Raw genomic sequence first — 18,350 nt, forward strand, 5'->3', positions numbered from 1 at the left:
CTGGAAGTCAGCTTCTGTCCTTCCCTCCTTCCACTTAGTTCTCAGAGTACTCATCCACTACAATGTTGACAAAATAATCTGGAGTATCCACCAAGTTAATGGCAGCCTTATCATACTTAACTGTAGTGAATGTTACTCAAAGTCTTAAAATGTCTTAAAGTATTGATTAAGGGACTCTAGCCATTCTAAGTTCCCTGAAAATCTCTAAGCTGGGCATCACCCTCATGGATATATGCTCAAAGTAGTTTTAATCCTCTGTTTTATCCATCCTGCTCCTCATTGGAAGTCTTTGTTGCCCTTCTATACTCATCTCTGGAACCAACGTCTCTGTAGAATGCTTTTCAAGAATCCCCTCTGTGTCTGGTCATTATCTCTTTCGGTCCGACTTATTTTCCCATTGTACCACTCAGAGGATCAGACTAGTTTCCTGGTCTGCTGGACCATGAGCTGGAAGCAGCCTTCTTTGTTCTATAATAATACTGCAGAGACAGAATCTTCAACAAGTATTTGGGAAATAAATCCTATGCACATAATTTATCTTGCCTAGGAATGGCAAGGTCTTCTTCAAATGTTCTGAAGTCATTCCCAGTTTATAATGGACAGTGCTCCTGAGACCAATGTCTTTCTCTGTCTGAGTTAAAGGCCATTCATAGTGCCTAGCAAGAGATTCCTGAAAAAGAATTGACATTCCTACAATTCCTTCCTTCCACTGAGCAGGAAGTCTGGAGATTACTCTAATATCAATAGCTTTTCCTAATTTGAGCTCTTGCTGTTTTAGCATAGGATTTATCTATATTTGTAACAGGAAGCTTCTTAGGGGCTTGAGCTATGGCTCTGCAGCTAGGAGCCCTTGCTGACATTGCAGTGGAAATCAGGGTTAGGGTTAGGGTTAGGGTTAGGGTCAGGGTCAGGGTCAGGGTTAGGTTTAGGGTTAGTTTGGTTCCCAGCACCAGTATAACAGCTTAGAAGAACCTGTGATTCCATTTCCATGAGATCCAACACACTCTTCCGGCTTTCAGGGGCACTGCATGCATGTGGTACATGTGTACACATGCTGGCATTCACACATACATCTAGAATTAAATCACCAAAAAGAATTATTTCCACTCTATCATGTTGTATATCTTTAAATTAAGTGTCATATTCATGAGAGGCTCTGCCAGAGCCTGACATACACAGAGGCAGATGTTTGCAGCCAACCACTGAACTGATCATGGGGTCCCCAATGGAGGAGTTAGAGAAAGGATTGAAGGTGCTTAAGGTGCTTGCAACCCCATAGGAAGAACAACAATATCAACCAATCAGAGCTCCCAGAGTCTAAAACCACAAACCAAGGAGTACACATGGAGGGACCCATGGTTCCAGCCATATATATAGCAGAGGATGGCCTAGTTAGGCGTCCATGGGAGAAAAGGCTCAATGCCCCAGAATAGGGGAATTCCAGGGCAGGCAGGTGGGAGTGGGTGGGTGGGTAGGTGGGGCCACATCCTCATAGAAGCAGGAGGAGAGGGGTGGGATGGAGATTTCTTGAGGGGAAATTGGGAAAGGGGATAACATTTGAAATGTAAATAAATAAAATATCCAATTTAAGAGAGAGAGAGAGAGAGAGAAAGAGAGAGAGAAAGAGAGTTTGTTTTACAGTGAAGCCTGGAACTCCTGCGAGTTAAATTTTGCTTTATAGTCTACTCCTGAACATGTACGATTGTTATAATTGTATACACTTGAGATGTCTAATGTGATAATTTTTGGTTTTGTTTATCTAGTCTCTGGCCTTTTGAGACTGGGTCTTACTCTGTAGCCTGAACTAACCTGAACTCATGATGCTCCTCCCTCATTCCCTGAGAGATTTTCAGCCATGTGTCTCCATTCTGTGTTTCCATATACAGACTGCAGTGAATTGAAGGGAGTCAGTAACTAAGTAAGATCAGCAAGTGAGTGAGTAATGAAGTATACCTGCTACTTCCCAAAAAGAAAACATACAGCACCTAAAAGTATAAATATGTTTTAATCAGCACAATTTCTCATGTAACAATGATTAAGAAGGAAAAATAAGACTAAACCAAAGATAATTCTAGAGATAAGATTCAACAAATACACACCACACAAAAACAGTCTGTTTTTTTAGATCTCTAAATAGAACAAAGGAAGTTGGCAAGAACAAGTGCCTAAATCAGAAACCAAAAAAAGGAGCCAAGAAGAGGAATGTTTCCAAGAAATGTTGGTAAAATGTGAATGTACCAGCTATGGTCCATGTAAGAAATACCAGAGAAACAGAATTCACAGGAAGTCAAAGAACCAGTACCGGACACACAGGTTCTGTTTTGCCCTGAGCTTGGCTCACCTAAAAAAAAGTGTTGCATTCAGAAAATTCTAACTAAAACCTTGTTTTGAAGCAAGAGTTGTTATTTTTTAACTAGTAAACAACTAAATCACAAGCATGATATCAAATAAAAATAGTTCAATATCAAACATACCCAAGTTCTATGTCATGGATCTTACCCATGACCAAAGGCATTTTATAAACAAAATACGGCAGACCATGATTGAGGGTCATGGTGTCAAGATTACCAATTGTGGCTTGCTTCTTTCAAGAATCAGGTACGGATGTCCTGTTATGTTTAGAATATGAAGGTCCCACAATCCTAAAGAAGATCAAAAACCATTCCCCAAGAGCTACAAATAACTGACATGAAAATAGTATTTAAAAATTAACGTCAGAGAGTGTTGGGATAGGCAGAGAAAGCCCTGCCACTGATTGTCCTCTTGTGATATCTTAATCAGAGGAATAAAGATGCTTTTAAATAACATTGAATTAGGAAAACTTTAACTTCATGAAGATGGTTGTAGTTCTAAAACTGATAATGAACCTGAGATCCCTAAAGCTTATGGATGCCTAGAACCCCAAAACTCCATTTTAAGATCATGTAAGCTGCCTTATTTATATTTGTATGCTTTGTGCTTATCCAGGCTTTTCAAAGGCAAGATATTGTGGAATGAAGGAAGAAAAAAAAAGTGTTCTATTCTATAAAATGTATGCAATACTTCTAATCATGTTAGCAAGTAGAATATCATTTACACGGTATGATCTAACTTTGAACTGATGAAGAATGTATTTTTGCATTTACCAGAGGAAGTGTGGTAGCACCTTCTCTCAGGCAGATCAGCTTAAGTGTCCTATAATGTCAAGTGACCTGCTTAAAAGGGGATAAAACAGCACACCCTCGGGCAAGGAGAAGATTTACACAGAGCCAATTTCAGAAGCAGGGGACCTTTGCAAATTAAAACATTAATTTAGGCTGAGACACTTGCTTATAGAATCTATGTCAAGAGCTAGGTCTATAACTAGATGTTAAAGATCTGGAAGAATCAAGGATATTAAAATGGAGAATGCCATAATATTCTCAGATCTGTCCAAGTGCAGTACTTTAAAAAAAAAAAGACAATTTCTGAGATCCTTTCATATCAGCTGGGTAGACTTTAGCAGCACAGTTTGAAGAGCTTGGCTAAGATACTAACAAGTTGACTATCATCAAGAGAATAAAATAATTCTTTGGAATAAGCAAATTTCCAGTGTGGACACTTTCAAACTGGTAAAGAAAAAAATTAAAATTTTTAAATAGAACAACCAAGAATGGAGAGGTTATGATTTAGTTTAATTTATTCAATCTAGATAATATATCTGAAATAGGTTACTGCTCTATTATGTCTTTCTGCACATATTTAAATGACAAATTTTTTCTTGGACACGGACAGCTCACCATTCTCTGTGTGTATTTGATTTACAAATTCTAACTTTGGTATTTCACAGTTCTCTGGCATCCCTAAAGCCAATTAGTGATGAAGCCCCAGTACTCCAAAGCAAATGGGAGAATTTAATTGAAACTTCACTGGCCACTCGCCTATTCAATCTAGAGAAATGAGTGATCCTTTTATTGTTCAAAATTGTGAACTGAGACCAAACCTTTTACATTTGCACTTGGAAAATTCCCAGGGAACTGATTCATAAGTAGATTATAGAAATGAAATGCATTAAATCAAACAATTCTCTATATCAAATAATAACCACAGCTTTGAGATAAATTTCACTTGGCTCTATTAACCCTGACATAACATTTTGTGAATATACATAATGCATGGTTATGCATTTATTAGTAATGTTCATGTGTTACCAACTTAATCTTCATGACCAACATAAAGCCCACTCAGCAATGTAGTGAAGCCTTACCTTGCTTCCATTTTCTCTCGCTTCTCGTTCCATCTTGAGGTCAGAGATTAGAAGATTCTTATACTTGTTTTTCCCATCACTGCCTTGGTCATCTATCCTGAACTCTGAAGTGAGCTGTGCAGAGCTGGGGCTGTCACTCAGGTTCAGTGGCTGCTCTTCCTGCTCCAGCCCGGTTTTGCCATCACTGCTGGAGTCCTCGGGCTCCCTGCCATGTGCTCCCCCTGAAGCAGCTGAGCTGTGCCCCAGAGTCTCATTGCCATTAGAGCTCTCTGCAGCAGAGTCATCTGTTAGGAAGAAAGATTGACAGTTTAAGTAATATGCTAGATCATCTACAACTAGTGTTGACTAAGTTCTGAAAGATGGGAAGCAATGTGTCTCTGGTTTTATTCATATAGGTAATTTAACTAAGTGGTAACCTTGTTATGAAGCAGCAATTGTTATTTTTGAATCTAGTAAACACACTAAAGAACAAACATGAATAAGAAAAGAAAATGGCTTATATCAAAAGCAACCTGAAAGAAAAGTCAATCTAACAAAGTGAATAAGTCAATTACCAATTGGTTTACAAATTGATGTGATTATTCCTCCCCAGTCAGAATGGCTAAGATCAAAAATTCAGGTGACAGCAGATGCTGGCGAGGATGTGGAGAAAGAGGAACACTCCTCCATTGTTGGTGGGATTGCAAGCTTGTACAACCACTCTGGAAATCAGTCTGGCGGTTCCTCAGAAAATTAGACATAGTACTACCGGAGGATCCCGCAATACCTCTTCTGGGCATATATCCAGAAGATGTTCCAACCGGTAAGAGGACACATGCTCCACTATGTTCATAGCAGCCTTATTTATAATAGCCAGAAGCTGGAAAGAACCCAGATGCCCCTCAACAGAGGAATGGATACAGAAAATGTGGTACATTTACACAATGGAGTACTACTCAGCTATTAAAAAGAATGAATTTATGAAATTCCTAGGCAAATGGATGGACCTGGAGGGCATCATCCTGAGTGAGGTAACCCAATCACATAGGAACTCACTGATAAGTGGATATTAGGCCAGAAACTTAGGATATCCGAGCTATAAGATACAATTTGCTAAACACATGGAACTCAAGAAGAATGAAGACCAAAGTGTGGACACTTTGCCCCTTCTTAAAATTGGGAACAAAACACCCATGGAAGGAGTTACAGAGACAAAGTTTGGAGCTGTGATAAAAGGATAGACCATCTAGAGACTGCCATATTCAGAGATCCATCCCATAATCAGCTTCCAAACGCTGACACCATTGCATACACTAGCAAGAGTTTGCTGAAAGGACCCAGATATAGCTGTCTCTTGTGAAACTATGCCGGGGCCTAGTAAACACAGAAGTGGATGCTCACAGTCAGCTATTGGATGGATCACAGGGCCCCCAATGGAGGAGCTTGAGAAAGTACCCAAGGAGCTAAAGGGATCTTCAACCCTAAAGGTGTAACAACAATATGAACTAACCAGTACCCCGGAGCTCTTGACTCTAGCTGCATATGTATCAAAAGATGGCCTAGTCGGCCATCACTGGAAAGAGAGGCCCATTGGACACGCAAACTTTATATGCCCCAGTACAGGGGAACGCCAGGGCCAAAAGTGGGAGTGGGTGGGTAGAGAAGTGAGGGAGGAGGGTATGGGGGACTTTTGGGATAGCATTGGAAATGTAAATGAGCAAAATACCTAATAAATAATATAAAAAAAGAATATTCAGAAATGTTTCTGTCAAAAGGAAAGACAAGGACACAAAATGGAACAGACTGAAGGAAAGGCCATCCAGAGACTACCTCACCTAGGGATCCATCCCATCTGCAGATACCAAACCCCCACACTATATCAACAGGAGCCTGGTATGGCTGTTCCCTGAGAGGTTCTACCAGCGCCTGACCAATATACTTGCAGATATTATCAGCCAATCATTGGACTGAGTGTGGGGACCCCAGTGGAAGAAGGGATTGCAACCCCATAGGAAGAACAACAATATCACCTAACTAGACCACCCAGAGTTCCCAGGGACTAAACCATCAAGCAAAGATTATATACATGGAGGGATCCATGGCTCCAGGTTCTTATGTAGAAGAGGATGGCCTTATCTGACATTAATGGGAAGGGAAGCCCTTGGTCCTGTGGAGGCTTGATGCCCCAGCATAGATGCTAGAGCAGTAAGGAGAGAGTGGGGAAAGGAGCATACTCATAGAAGCAAAGGGAAGAGGAGAGAGGGGAGATGGTTATGGGGGGGGTCATGGAGGGGTAACTGGGAAGGGGATATTATTTGAAATGTAAATGAATACTATGATTAATAATTTTAAAAAGAATATTTAGACTTAGGGCAATTTGTTCATAAATAACAGCTCCTATCCAGGTGGGTACATTGCTACATCCTTGATGAGCATTAAGTATTTATGTAAAGTATATTAAAGCCACTCATAATCTTTGTCCCAAGCATTATACTTGAGGGAGTTTTAGGTGTAGACAATTTAATCTTTTAATATTTGTGTATAGCTCTGTGAAGCTAAAAGTACAATTCTACCAGGGTTGATCTGAATAGCAAAAAAAAAGTTCTGAAATGGCAAAGATTTACAAAATAGGAAAGTGAGTTAATGAAATAGTTACAAGTATTATATAATTATATTATCATAATATATCAGTATAATATATATGTCTAGGATGAACATAATATATATGTAATATATTATCTACTTAGACAGTTACTCAATTTTATTTTAATATTTAGGGAAATACAGCTCATTAAATATTGAATAGGAAAGCCTGGCTAGAGTGGCTGATTTTGTTTCAGTGTATATAGGAAAGATATATAGATAAAATTTACATAAAACAATTATGTTACATTTTTCTTATGACAAATTTACCATGGATCATGAAGGTTCATAGAGAATAGATCTCATAAACTATTTCTCTAAAGGAGTATTACTAAATCGTAACCATAGGAATACAAATGATTAAGAGAAATAAAATACAGTGTGATTTTTATACACTTCTGGATATTATGGAATATGCATTGTTTTGTGGGGTGTAATGGAATTGTTAGTGTTTTTAATAGATTGAATTCATATTAATATACATTGAAACTTTAAAATGGATCTACTTATTTACTTAACTTAGATTATTTTTAGGCCTTCCCTGAATCCAATATACAAATAAATACTTGACCCATAGACATTCTTCTTTGATTGAGTTCACAAATAATTAAAGAGATAGAAAAGTAAACATAATACAGAGAAATACAGTTGCTATCAACGACAAAAGCCAAACTTCTGTTAGTGTGGTAGCATGGTTGAACTCCTAAAGATAGGGTGCATCTGCCAAGGGAAGATGCTGGGACTTTTCCCAGCAGGCCAATCAGCATGAGCAAAATGATGAACAGACCACAGTGAGCATCAAAAAGAGCATGGGAAAAGAAGGAAGGGGGTAAAAGCACAGGAAGTGATGTATCTGTCAGAGGGTTGGGCATTCACCTGGAGCAAATAGGAATATTTTACAACTGCTTTGAGAGGTAACATGGAAAAATATTTCCTCAAGTGTTTAGCTTTATGAGATGGCATCTTTCCATGTAGCTCAGGCTTGCCTCGAACTCGTCACCCTGTTTCTATCTTAGCTAGGTTAAAGGTACACACCAGACTCTGAAATTCCATTTTAAAGATAGTTCGCAGACGTTTATGAGTGCAGGAGAATGAATGGGGTAAAATGAAAACTGAAGGAGAACAGTTAACAGGACCAGAAGCCATCAAAACTGTCATCTCTGGAGGCAAAGATGGACAAGGAGTGGAAGAACAGAACAGTGAAGAGAAGAAATGGGACAGGCAGGCATCCAGATGAACACTATCATCCCAGGATGGAAGGGAAATAAAGGCACATCATATAAATTTAAATAAAAAGATTTAAACAATAATTTAAAACAGATTTGTGAAAAAATTAAAACATATTCAAATGGCAGCTTATACTGCATATACACTTTATATTTCTGGTCAAAGCCAGTTTATGCACAGAGCACACGTACACAGGAATGCTCAAGAGAGACAGTTCACAAACAATATAATGTTTTCACAGCCATTTTTTTGAGAAAACAAAAGCAACTTCTTAACAATGAAATGGTAGTATTTTTTAATTGCAGAATTAAATGGAATTATTTGTCAAAGTAATCTGGAAAAATATGTGTACTATTATATTCTAACTGAAGCATTTATGCTAACACACAGTGGGATATATTTTGATGTTTCACTTGAGGAGAGTCTAAAGAAGAACACAATAGACATGTTTAAATATAATGATTTCACTCATAAATACATGCCCTAATATTTGTTCACTAGTATTTCCTGAATATAAATTAAACCTTCGGTTTTTTGGAAAGAAAGCTTTACTAATATAGAACAAATAACCTAAATTTGTGTTACATTTTAAATCAAATCAATTGCTAGCACAAAGCAAATCCAATTTCTTTTAAAATTAAAAATTAAACCTATCATGTTTTTCTTTAATCTGAAATCATAATATATAGGTAGTAGAGAGATAAACTTATTTATACCTTAGGTTAGATGGAAATTTCCATTTGGAGAATTGCTTACAAATATCATTTAATCATAATTTTTATGTAAAATATAAACAATGTAAGAAATATTTTTAGATGGAGTAGTTCACTCCAGATGTTACCAAGGTAACCAAATTCAATAGCTTTACATATTTGATTCCTAAGTAAATCAATGTGTCTTATAGAACAAGTCAGTAAATTACATTTATTTTTATTAGATATACATAGCTTTTAATTCAAATGGTTAACAAAACATCTCATGCTAGTTTTTTAAAAAATAAAATTTGAAACAAATTTTAGGTATTTCCATTTAAATAATCAATGTAGAGCACTGATTAAACCTTAGAGGATAAATTAGCAATTTTTATTGTCTTGCTTCATTCAACTACATTAGCAAATTTATATTCTCCAGTTTATCATAATCAACTCACATCAATTCACTGCTCTCAAGGAGTCGTCTGCCTTCTTACCCAGTGCAGTTGGCTCCATCAACCTTGGCTGCAGGTATGTAGCTAACAGGATGCTACACTGAGAGAAGAGTGTTTCTATTTGTGGTGTGTGTTGAGGGGAGGGGCTTCAGGTCCTTGCTTTCAGGTTAATGAGTCTTCTCTCAAGGATTAAACTTGGGTAACACAGCATCTGAACCAAGGCACTATATTAAGTCTGAAGGAAAAGCAGTACTTGACTCTTGTGTGAACAGGGGTCCCCAGGATACCTAGCAACGGATGAGAGTATAGAATGTGATGACACAATAGTGTGGAATCCACAGACATGGAGAGTGCAGAGACTATTTGGATTTAATGTATCCTACGATGAGGTTGATGGAGTGGTATTAGTGTTGTGGAGATTTGCATGACTGTTATCTCTGTCCCAGGTCCTGTAGAAAAGGTAGTAATTCCAAGGGGAAAGCTATCCACCTCATTCCCCTTGTTTATTCCCCATTCCAACCATCAGCTAGTAAGGATCTAGGAGAACTATGACTACTTTGAACACTCACATCACTGATTTGTGTGGAGGTAATTTTAATGGCAACCAAATATAAGAGGTAGCTTTCTTCTTATGAAGCCTACTAAACTTCATCATTGTGTACAATGTATTACTGTGTGTATTTGAGTACAAATACGAATGTGGATGCTGTGCATATCAGTCTCTCTCTGTCTCTTTCTGTCTCTCTATTTTTCACTTGGGTGTTTGTGTGTATCTGACTTTATCATGCTCATTAGGCTCACTGCTTTGAGAAAACAAATAGAAAACCTGCACTCACAACTGAGGAATCTTAAATGGCTGAGAAGCACCTAAAGCAATGTTCAAAGTCCTTAGCAATCAGAGAAACTAAATCAAAATGACCATGAGCTTCCACCTTACACCAATCAGAATGGCTATGATCAAAATGTCAGGTGACAACACATGTTGGAGAGGATGTGGAGAAAGAGGAACACTCCTCCATTGCTGGTGGGATTTCAAACTGGTACAACCACTCTGGAAATCAATCTGGAGGTTCCTCAGAAAATTGGAAATAGATCTACCTGAAGACCCAGCTATATCACTCTTGAGAATATAGCCAAAAGATGCCCCACAATGCCACAGCAGCACATGTTCCACTATGTTCATAGTGATAGCCAGAAGCTGGAAACAACCTAGATGTCCCACTATAGATGAATGGATTCAGAAAATGTGGTTCATTTACACAATGGAATACTACTCAGCTCCTAAGAATGAGGGCATCCTAAGTTTTGCAGGCAAATGGATGGAACTAGAAAATATCATCCTGAGTGAGGTAACACAGACCCAAAAGGACACACATGATATGTACTCACTAATAAGTGGCTATTAGCTTTAAAAAGTACAGAATAGCTGAGATACAGTCCACAGAACTCAAAAAGCTCTACAAGCTGAAGTGCCCAAGTGAGGACGCCTCGGTTCCACTTGGGCAAGAAAATAGTTTAAAATATTAAAGCCCCAGCATCTGGCAATCGAAGGCAGGAGGATGATGGGATGGAACCTGGCTATCAAATGAAACCTTTTTTCAAATTAATTAATTATGTTTTTAAAATACACAGTTTGTTTGCATTGCACAACATTCTTTGGATTATATACTATTTGAAAATAAAACCTTGAGTGTTTACAGGAAAATGAAGCCAAGGTTTGAGATCAAAATATGCACACCAAGGACAAATTTACTGTGGTTAATAAAAGCAGGTTTGACAAACACTAGAAAGAGCACAAAACATTGGCTTTTAAATTGCAGAATTTTACTGAGGGCGAGAAATCATGCCTTCAGTTTTTTTACCGAATTAATACTGCAGAAGGTAGCTTGTCTTGCTTTGTTTGGTAGCCCTTAATTCATTCTTAAAATTAGATTTAATTTAAGAAGGTAATATGGAGAATATAATATGTTACAAAAATCCAACACAATGATCAAACAATAAAGCTAATTTTTATCTATCAACAAAAGGTAACCTTGATTATTTATTTTGTGTTACATGTTCTACCATGGGCCAGAGAAGTGGCTCAGTGGGTTTAAGCACTTGCTGCTCCTTCGGAGGATCTAAAGCACTCACATGGTAGCTCATAAACTTCTGCAAATCAAGGGTATATGATGTATTGTTACTTCTGTGGGCACTGCATGTACATACTGCATGTGTGTATGTACATGCAGTGTGTGTGTGTGTGTGTGTGTGTGTGTGTGTGTGTGTGTGTAGGGAATACACATAAAATAAATACTAAAAATAAACTTCTATTAAATACTCAGAGTGAACAGGATACACCACTGGGCATGGTAAATTCAAATATAAACCATATTAAATTTTTTCTGATAGTGGGCTAAAAAAAAACTATCAAGTCAGGAGCAAAACAGTATCAAGTTCCTGAGAGTTTCATATAAAGTAAAATTAATATAGAGGCATGTTCAGATGAAGGGAAATCACAAATATTCCTACTTTATCATATTTTATAACCTGTAAGTGATGATTATGATTACTTAAATCAGGGAGAATTTGGACAATGGCATGAAGATGTCATGGAAGGCCTGGTAGAAGAGGGAGAATTTGAAGAAGCAAAAAGATTCATGGCTATATATATAATGTTATTGTTTGAAATTTATTCAGTTTACAGATCTCATAAGCAGCTCCAGGAATAAGCAAAGAGCTAGGAGTTTCTCCATAATACAATGGCAGTATGGACTTCAAAGAACTGTGGGTACTTTGTTATGTATTCTTGTTTCCTGGATAATTTAATGAGTCTCCCAAGCCAGGAACATGGAGAACTCATTGATAGCATCAGGCTAGTTTTAGGACAGGTCATTTATCTCTGTGATCACTAAGCAACTATCAAATGATCCATGGCAAAACTACTCAGTGATCTTAAGATGATTTAGTCTTATAAATGAACACTGCTATAATAAATTTCAGTGGCTTATTGTCTAATCTTTGAAATACTATTTGATTTTTACCTGTTGGCATGTTTAGCATATTACAGAATTGAGTATCTGATGGAATACAATGCCATTTTAATATTTTCAATATGATTTGATAAAGTCATTTTAACACACTGCACACACACACACACACATACTCCAGATCAGGTGCTCTTGAGTTAGTTTATCTGCAACCTATTTTATTTGTCTTCAATTGTACTATTGTACCTAAATAATCAATTCTGTCACCATTACCAGTTTCCAGGTTCTTTTCCCCTGCACTGATTTGGCACACATCAATGGGAGTTGATTTATTTCCCTTTTCTGCAAGGCTTTTCTAGCCATGACTTTCAAAATGTGTATTAGAGTTTAAATTTCTATAAGCTAAGCATTTTCTCTATTTTCATGTGCATGAGTTTATATGATTGTGTGTGAAGACATGTGTGTGTGTGTGTGTATGTGTGTGTGTGCTTACATGTTTGAAGCATGTATGTATAAATATGTTTTTGTCTGGGTTCATTTGGATAGCCAGAAATGATGGAATCCAGGCCTTCTGTGCTTCCATCTTATTTACAGAGGCAAAGTTTCTCAGTCAAACTGAGGGTTCCTCTATATGGCTAGTCTGGCTTGTCCTGTACCTACGTACTGAGGCTAATATTATAGACTTACCAGCATTTATTCATACTCTGAGGATCTGTGTTCAGGTCCTCGTGATTGCTTGGCAACACTTAAGTCAGCACATTAGCGACTGAGCCATTTCAACAAATCACAGGCATTTGACATCTTATATAAATGAGTTCAAGTAGGCCAGAGCATGGCAAACAAGGCTCTGGAAAGTCTTACTCTTGCTTCTCCACTCCCTCTGCTTGACTAAAAACTGTTAGATTGCATTCATAAAGCTAACCACAAGATCTATTCCCTTACTTGGTCATTTCTTTCTCCCAAAGTTGACTCCAATGGTCCAGCTATCAAAGTATTGAAGTTGAGCAATCAAAAGCCCCCTTTTGTGAACCACAATTAATATGATTAATAAAAACAAACCAACTCATCCTAGCTTTGTATATCCCTCTTCCCTTTACAAACTATGTTTTGCCTATGGACCACAACTGTCTCCTCTGTATCCAGAGGCAGTCCTTTGTCCCTCCAGGATAAATATCCTTTCCTCCTATTCTTATGTTGCTTTTCCCTTTTTGCCAGTATTCTATCTCCTATCTTTGTTTTTTACTTTCTGTCCTCTTATTCCTTTGTCTCTCTGGGGCAAATAAATCTCCTTTGTTCTGAGAACTTGGTCTTGAGGGGTCTTGTGAAGACTGTGGTCCTTTCATATGTATTTGTACTCCTTTGCAGAACCTAACCTAGTTTTTTACACAAAAGTAACATCACAGATATAAAGACTCAAAACCAATATGGGTTTTTTATGAAACCTGGGTGACCCTCCACAGAAAAGAAACAGCAAAACAGATAAGGAAGTATGTCCTTAGAAGACACCTGAAGCATCCCTTGTACTGCTCTGCAGAAAGATTATCAACAAAATTCTTGATAGCAATGAAAAGACCACCCTCTAAGACAGACACCTAGCAAGTTCCAGAGTAGCTTAACATATGCAAGAAGAAATGAAATTGTGGCATGTACAATGATGTTTGCTTTTCAGCAGTACAATTTGTGGCTTGAAACCAGATTAAAATCTTGGGTTACAAACTTTACTGGATATCTTCAATTACTGTCAAATGTTTCACATTTATCCCTAGGTTTCACCTCACTGGTCTATATAAATTACTCAATAAACATATCAATCAATCATCAATTATATATTATATATTTCCACTGTTCATGAGCTAAAAATTTAATCACCCCATTTCAGGACAATGGGTCTATTCTCTACCACCACTGGATACAACAGGTGGAAATAGCTTGTATGTACTGTTAGTCTCATCTGGAAAAAAAATATGAATATGCAGGTGACATAAAGACAAGTGGCTTTGGGTCTAAGAGATGGTTTAGTGGTGTGTAGTGGTGTGATGTATGTGATAACAGCCAAATGTTTGTGTTTAAATGAACCACTGGGGAAGCTGCAGAGTACTCTTTCCCTCCTAATTAATAAGTGGAGGTCTTCCATTGGTGGTGGGATTGCAAGCTTGTACAACCACTCTGAAAATCAGTCTGGCAGTTCCTCAGAAAATTGGACATAGCACTACCGAAGGATCCCGCAATACCTCTCCTGGGCATATATCCAGAAGATGTCCCAACTGGTAAGAAGGACACATGCTCCACTATGCTCATAGCAGCCTTATTTATAATAGCCAGAAGCTGGAAAGAACCCAGATGCCCCTCAACAGAGGAATAGATACAGAAAATGTGGTACATTTACACAATGGAGTACTACTCAGCTATTAAAAAGAATGAATTTATAAAATTTCTAGGCAAATGGATGGACCTGGAGGGCATTATCCTGAGTGAGGTAACCCAATCACAAAGGAACTCACACAATATGTACTCACTGATAAGTGGGTATTAGCCCAGAACCTTAGGATACCCAAGATATAAGATATAATTTGCTAAACGCATGAAACTCAAGAAGAACGAAGACCAAAGTGTGGACACTTTGCCCCTTCTTAGAAATGGGAACAAAACACTCATGGAAGGAGTTACAGAGACAAAATTTGGAGCTGTGACGAAAGGATGGACCATCTAGTGATTGCCATATCCATTGATCCATCCTATAATCAGCTTCCAAACGCTGACACCATTGCATACACTAGCAAGATTTGGCTGAAAGGACCCAGATATAGCTGTCTCTTGTGAGACTATGCCGGGGCCTAGTAAACACAGAAGTGGATGCTCACAGTCAGCTATTGGATGGATCACAGGGCCCCTAATGGAGGAGCTAGAGAAAGTACCCAAGGATCTAAAGGGAACTGCAACCCTATAGGTGGAACAACAATATGAACTAACCAGTACCCTGGAGCTCTTGTCTCTAGCTGCATATGTATCAAAAGATGGCCTAGTCAGCCATCACTGGAAAGAGAGCCCATTGGACTTGCAAACTTTATATGCCCCAGTACAGGGGAATGCCAGGGCCAAAAAGTGGGAGTGGGTGGGTAGGGGAGTGGTGGGAGGGTATGGGGGACTTTTGGGATAGCATTGGAAAAAAAAAAAAGAAGTGGAGGTCTTTTAGGCATTACCCCTGTCTACCTTGGAAGAAATGGAGATAGGAAACAAAGGAAATGTGTCATAGGAACATTGTGTTTTCTAACATGAGAAAGCATAAAAAGTATTGCCACTGAGCTTTCATTATTTTTCTGGTCACCATTTTTCTATGTTAGTAGGTGATCAATTTTTCATGGATTCTGTATACACTTTGCAATAGATTTTCCAATAGCTTATCATTTTTTTGTGTTTGTTTTGCTTAACTTGGTGAAATAACTGTCCCTTTTATTACCACTACATTCAAAACGCAACTTCAACATTTATTTTTACTAGAGTGAAATATTTCTTTGGCATTGGAGAAAATCTAATGTCTCAGTTAGATTCAGATGTCAATTGAACACAGCTCAGACTCATCTGCGGAAGTCTCAATTGAGAGGTTGCCTTGATCAGATTGGCCATGGACATGCTTGTGGTATATATTATGATTGCTGATTGATATATGAGGGCCTAGTCCTCTCCAGGCTTTGTAATCCCAAGCTGTGGGGTCCAAGGCTTAAATAAGCAAGCTAGTGGAGCAGAAGCAAGAGAGTGAGGAGTCAGTGATCAATATTCCTCCCTGGTCTTTTGGTTCAGTTCCTGCTTGAGCTTCTGTTTTGAATTCCCTTAGTGATGGACTGTGACAATTAAACCCTAGGGTAAGTTATAGCTGATGACACAACACATCCAAAAGCCATGGAGTAGGACATAATTGAGCAGCCCATTTGAAGCATTTAATATGTTTCTTTTACCTTCAACGAATATGGAAAACCAAAGCTAAAAGGTATTTATTTCTTTATGTAGTGTTGTGTCCTTCCAACGTTTACTTCATATATCTGTTCTGTTTTCTTACATATTCCTACTGGCTTTGGGTTATCTGTGTGGTCATCCTCAAGTGATTGCTAGATTTTTAGTGATGTTGTTTATTTTTAACAGTCACTGTCACATGGGAAGGAGATTTCACATCACATCGTCTTATTGATGGCATTCTTTGATTCTGAGTGTCTTAACTTGATTTATGTTAGCATGATGAACAAAGTGACTCAAAAATGTATTGAATATCTGCCTTGTGCCCATCAAAATAGGTTAAATAGATGAAAGAGATTTTCTCCCATTAGTTACACTTGAATAACTTCTGAGATAGAGACAGTTACTCAACATTTAGATGATTTTACCTGAACACTTTTCCAGAAGCTATATGTAATTATTTATAGACAGACTATCAGGAGCTCATACCATACTGTTAGCATCCATATGAGAACTAGACTATGACTCTGCCAGTAGGCTCTTCCTATATTCTTACACATGTTTCTAACCTAGTTTTCAATAAACATTAAATTAGACACTGTAACAGTCCTCCTGTCTCCGTTTTAGAACCTGCAAATATCACCAACCATTACTCCCTTAAGCAGGCTATGTTACGTGGCACAGCTAATCTTAGATAGGGAGTTTATCTAAATGAGTCAGATTAATAAATTATGTAGACTCAGAGAGTTGAGGAAAGGGTATCTCCTTTTGTAACCCTAGCACTCAGAAGGACAAATCAAGTGGATTATGAGTCTAGCCTACATAAAGAGACAATGGATTAAAACATAAAACAAATGAACAAAGCCCATACTCACTGCCATAGGGCTCGCCTTTGATTAGTGCAGAGAAGCAAAACATCTAAAGCATAAATGTTTTGCCCACTAATGAAGAATGAAGAGGACTGCATCCAAAACCTTCAGGGCAACTGAAGACACTGACAGACATTCCACTGACAGTCAACAAGGAAATAAGGGCCTCAGTCTTATACCCAGAAAAACTAAAGTTTACTCATAAGTCAGATAAACTCAGTAGTGGGTTCTTTCCCAAACCATCCTCATTGCAGCCTAGCCATCCCCTGGACTTAACTAACAGTAGAACTATAAGATGTGGGCACTGCTTCAACATGTCATGTCTGCAATGAATTTTCAATGAATTAAGGTGAGTATGTAAACACATTTGCAAGTATTTTTGATTTTATGTTAGGTTGACTAATAGCCAAATTCATCTATGACAAAGGGTAGACAGGTATCAATACCTTCAAAGTTTAGTTCCTGAAAAAATTCTGAGGACAATTGTTCAAAATACATTCAGTTACTAATCACTTCTAACCCACAAAGAAAAAAAAACTAGAATACCAGGTCTTTGATTTATTTTATATCAGATAGGATCAAAATTTCCTGTCTGTGCTTGTGTATGCTGTGTGTATTTAATATATATGCATGTCAACATCCACACATGTACACCTATACAAGCACAAATGAAGGTCAGAGTAGGGTGTTGGGGGGGTATTCCTAAATTGTATTTCACCTTTTTAGACTGATACTCACTGAATTGGAGGATGGTTGTTTCAGATAGCCTGGGTGGCCAGTAAGTTCCAGGGATCTGCCTGTCCTCACACCCCAATGCTGAGGTGACTATTTGATGCAGCCTTGCTTGAAGTTGTAAGTTGTGTCCTTATATTTGCATAGCAAGCAAGCTCTGTTGCTTACCTTGCCAATGCTTCAGCCTTAGAAGTATTTCTTATGCAAGAGTTTATTAGCCAAATGAGAGAAATTAATATCATTTATACTTAACATGCAAAGTTAATATCATTTGGACTTAACAATTGGCTGATTGTGGGCTGTCATTGCAAGTTGTGGATAGCAGTTGAATTAAATAGGACTGACAACCCAGAAAACTAAGTTCATAAAGATTTAACCTGAATGTAGTTTAATCCCATCTACTTACGTCTAGGGACTTCACAGATGAAAGGCCCAACACCATTGTTCACTTTACTTATCAAAACTAATAAGGAAAAGTATAAGTAGCCACAGGAAACTTATTTTGTAAAAGACACATGAAAGTATATTTTTCCAAAAGAGTGATGTCCATGTGAGAAGAGAAAGAGTCCATCATATCAGTGCAGGCATCACCCTTAACTCTACAAGGGAAG

At 37.9% G+C, this 18,350-nt stretch overlaps 1 protein-coding gene across 13 annotated transcripts in view; it reads right to left on the reverse strand.

The window, feature by feature from the left end:
• Positions 1–18,350, reverse strand: part of Nol4 (nucleolar protein 4) — a 349,489-nt gene that overhangs the window by 125,910 nt on the left and 205,229 nt on the right. For all 13 annotated transcript variants that reach the window (XM_030250501.1, XM_006525999.3, XM_030250503.1 and 10 more), the window contains one exon: positions 4,226–4,509. In XM_030250501.1, coding sequence (XP_030106361.1) covers positions 4,226–4,509 — 284 coding nt within the window. The remainder of the gene's footprint in view (positions 1–4,225; positions 4,510–18,350) is intronic.

Source organism: Mus musculus, chromosome 18 (assembly GCF_000001635.26).
Source record: "Mus musculus strain C57BL/6J chromosome 18, GRCm38.p6 C57BL/6J".
NCBI classification, from domain to species: domain Eukaryota; kingdom Metazoa; phylum Chordata; class Mammalia; order Rodentia; family Muridae; genus Mus; species Mus musculus.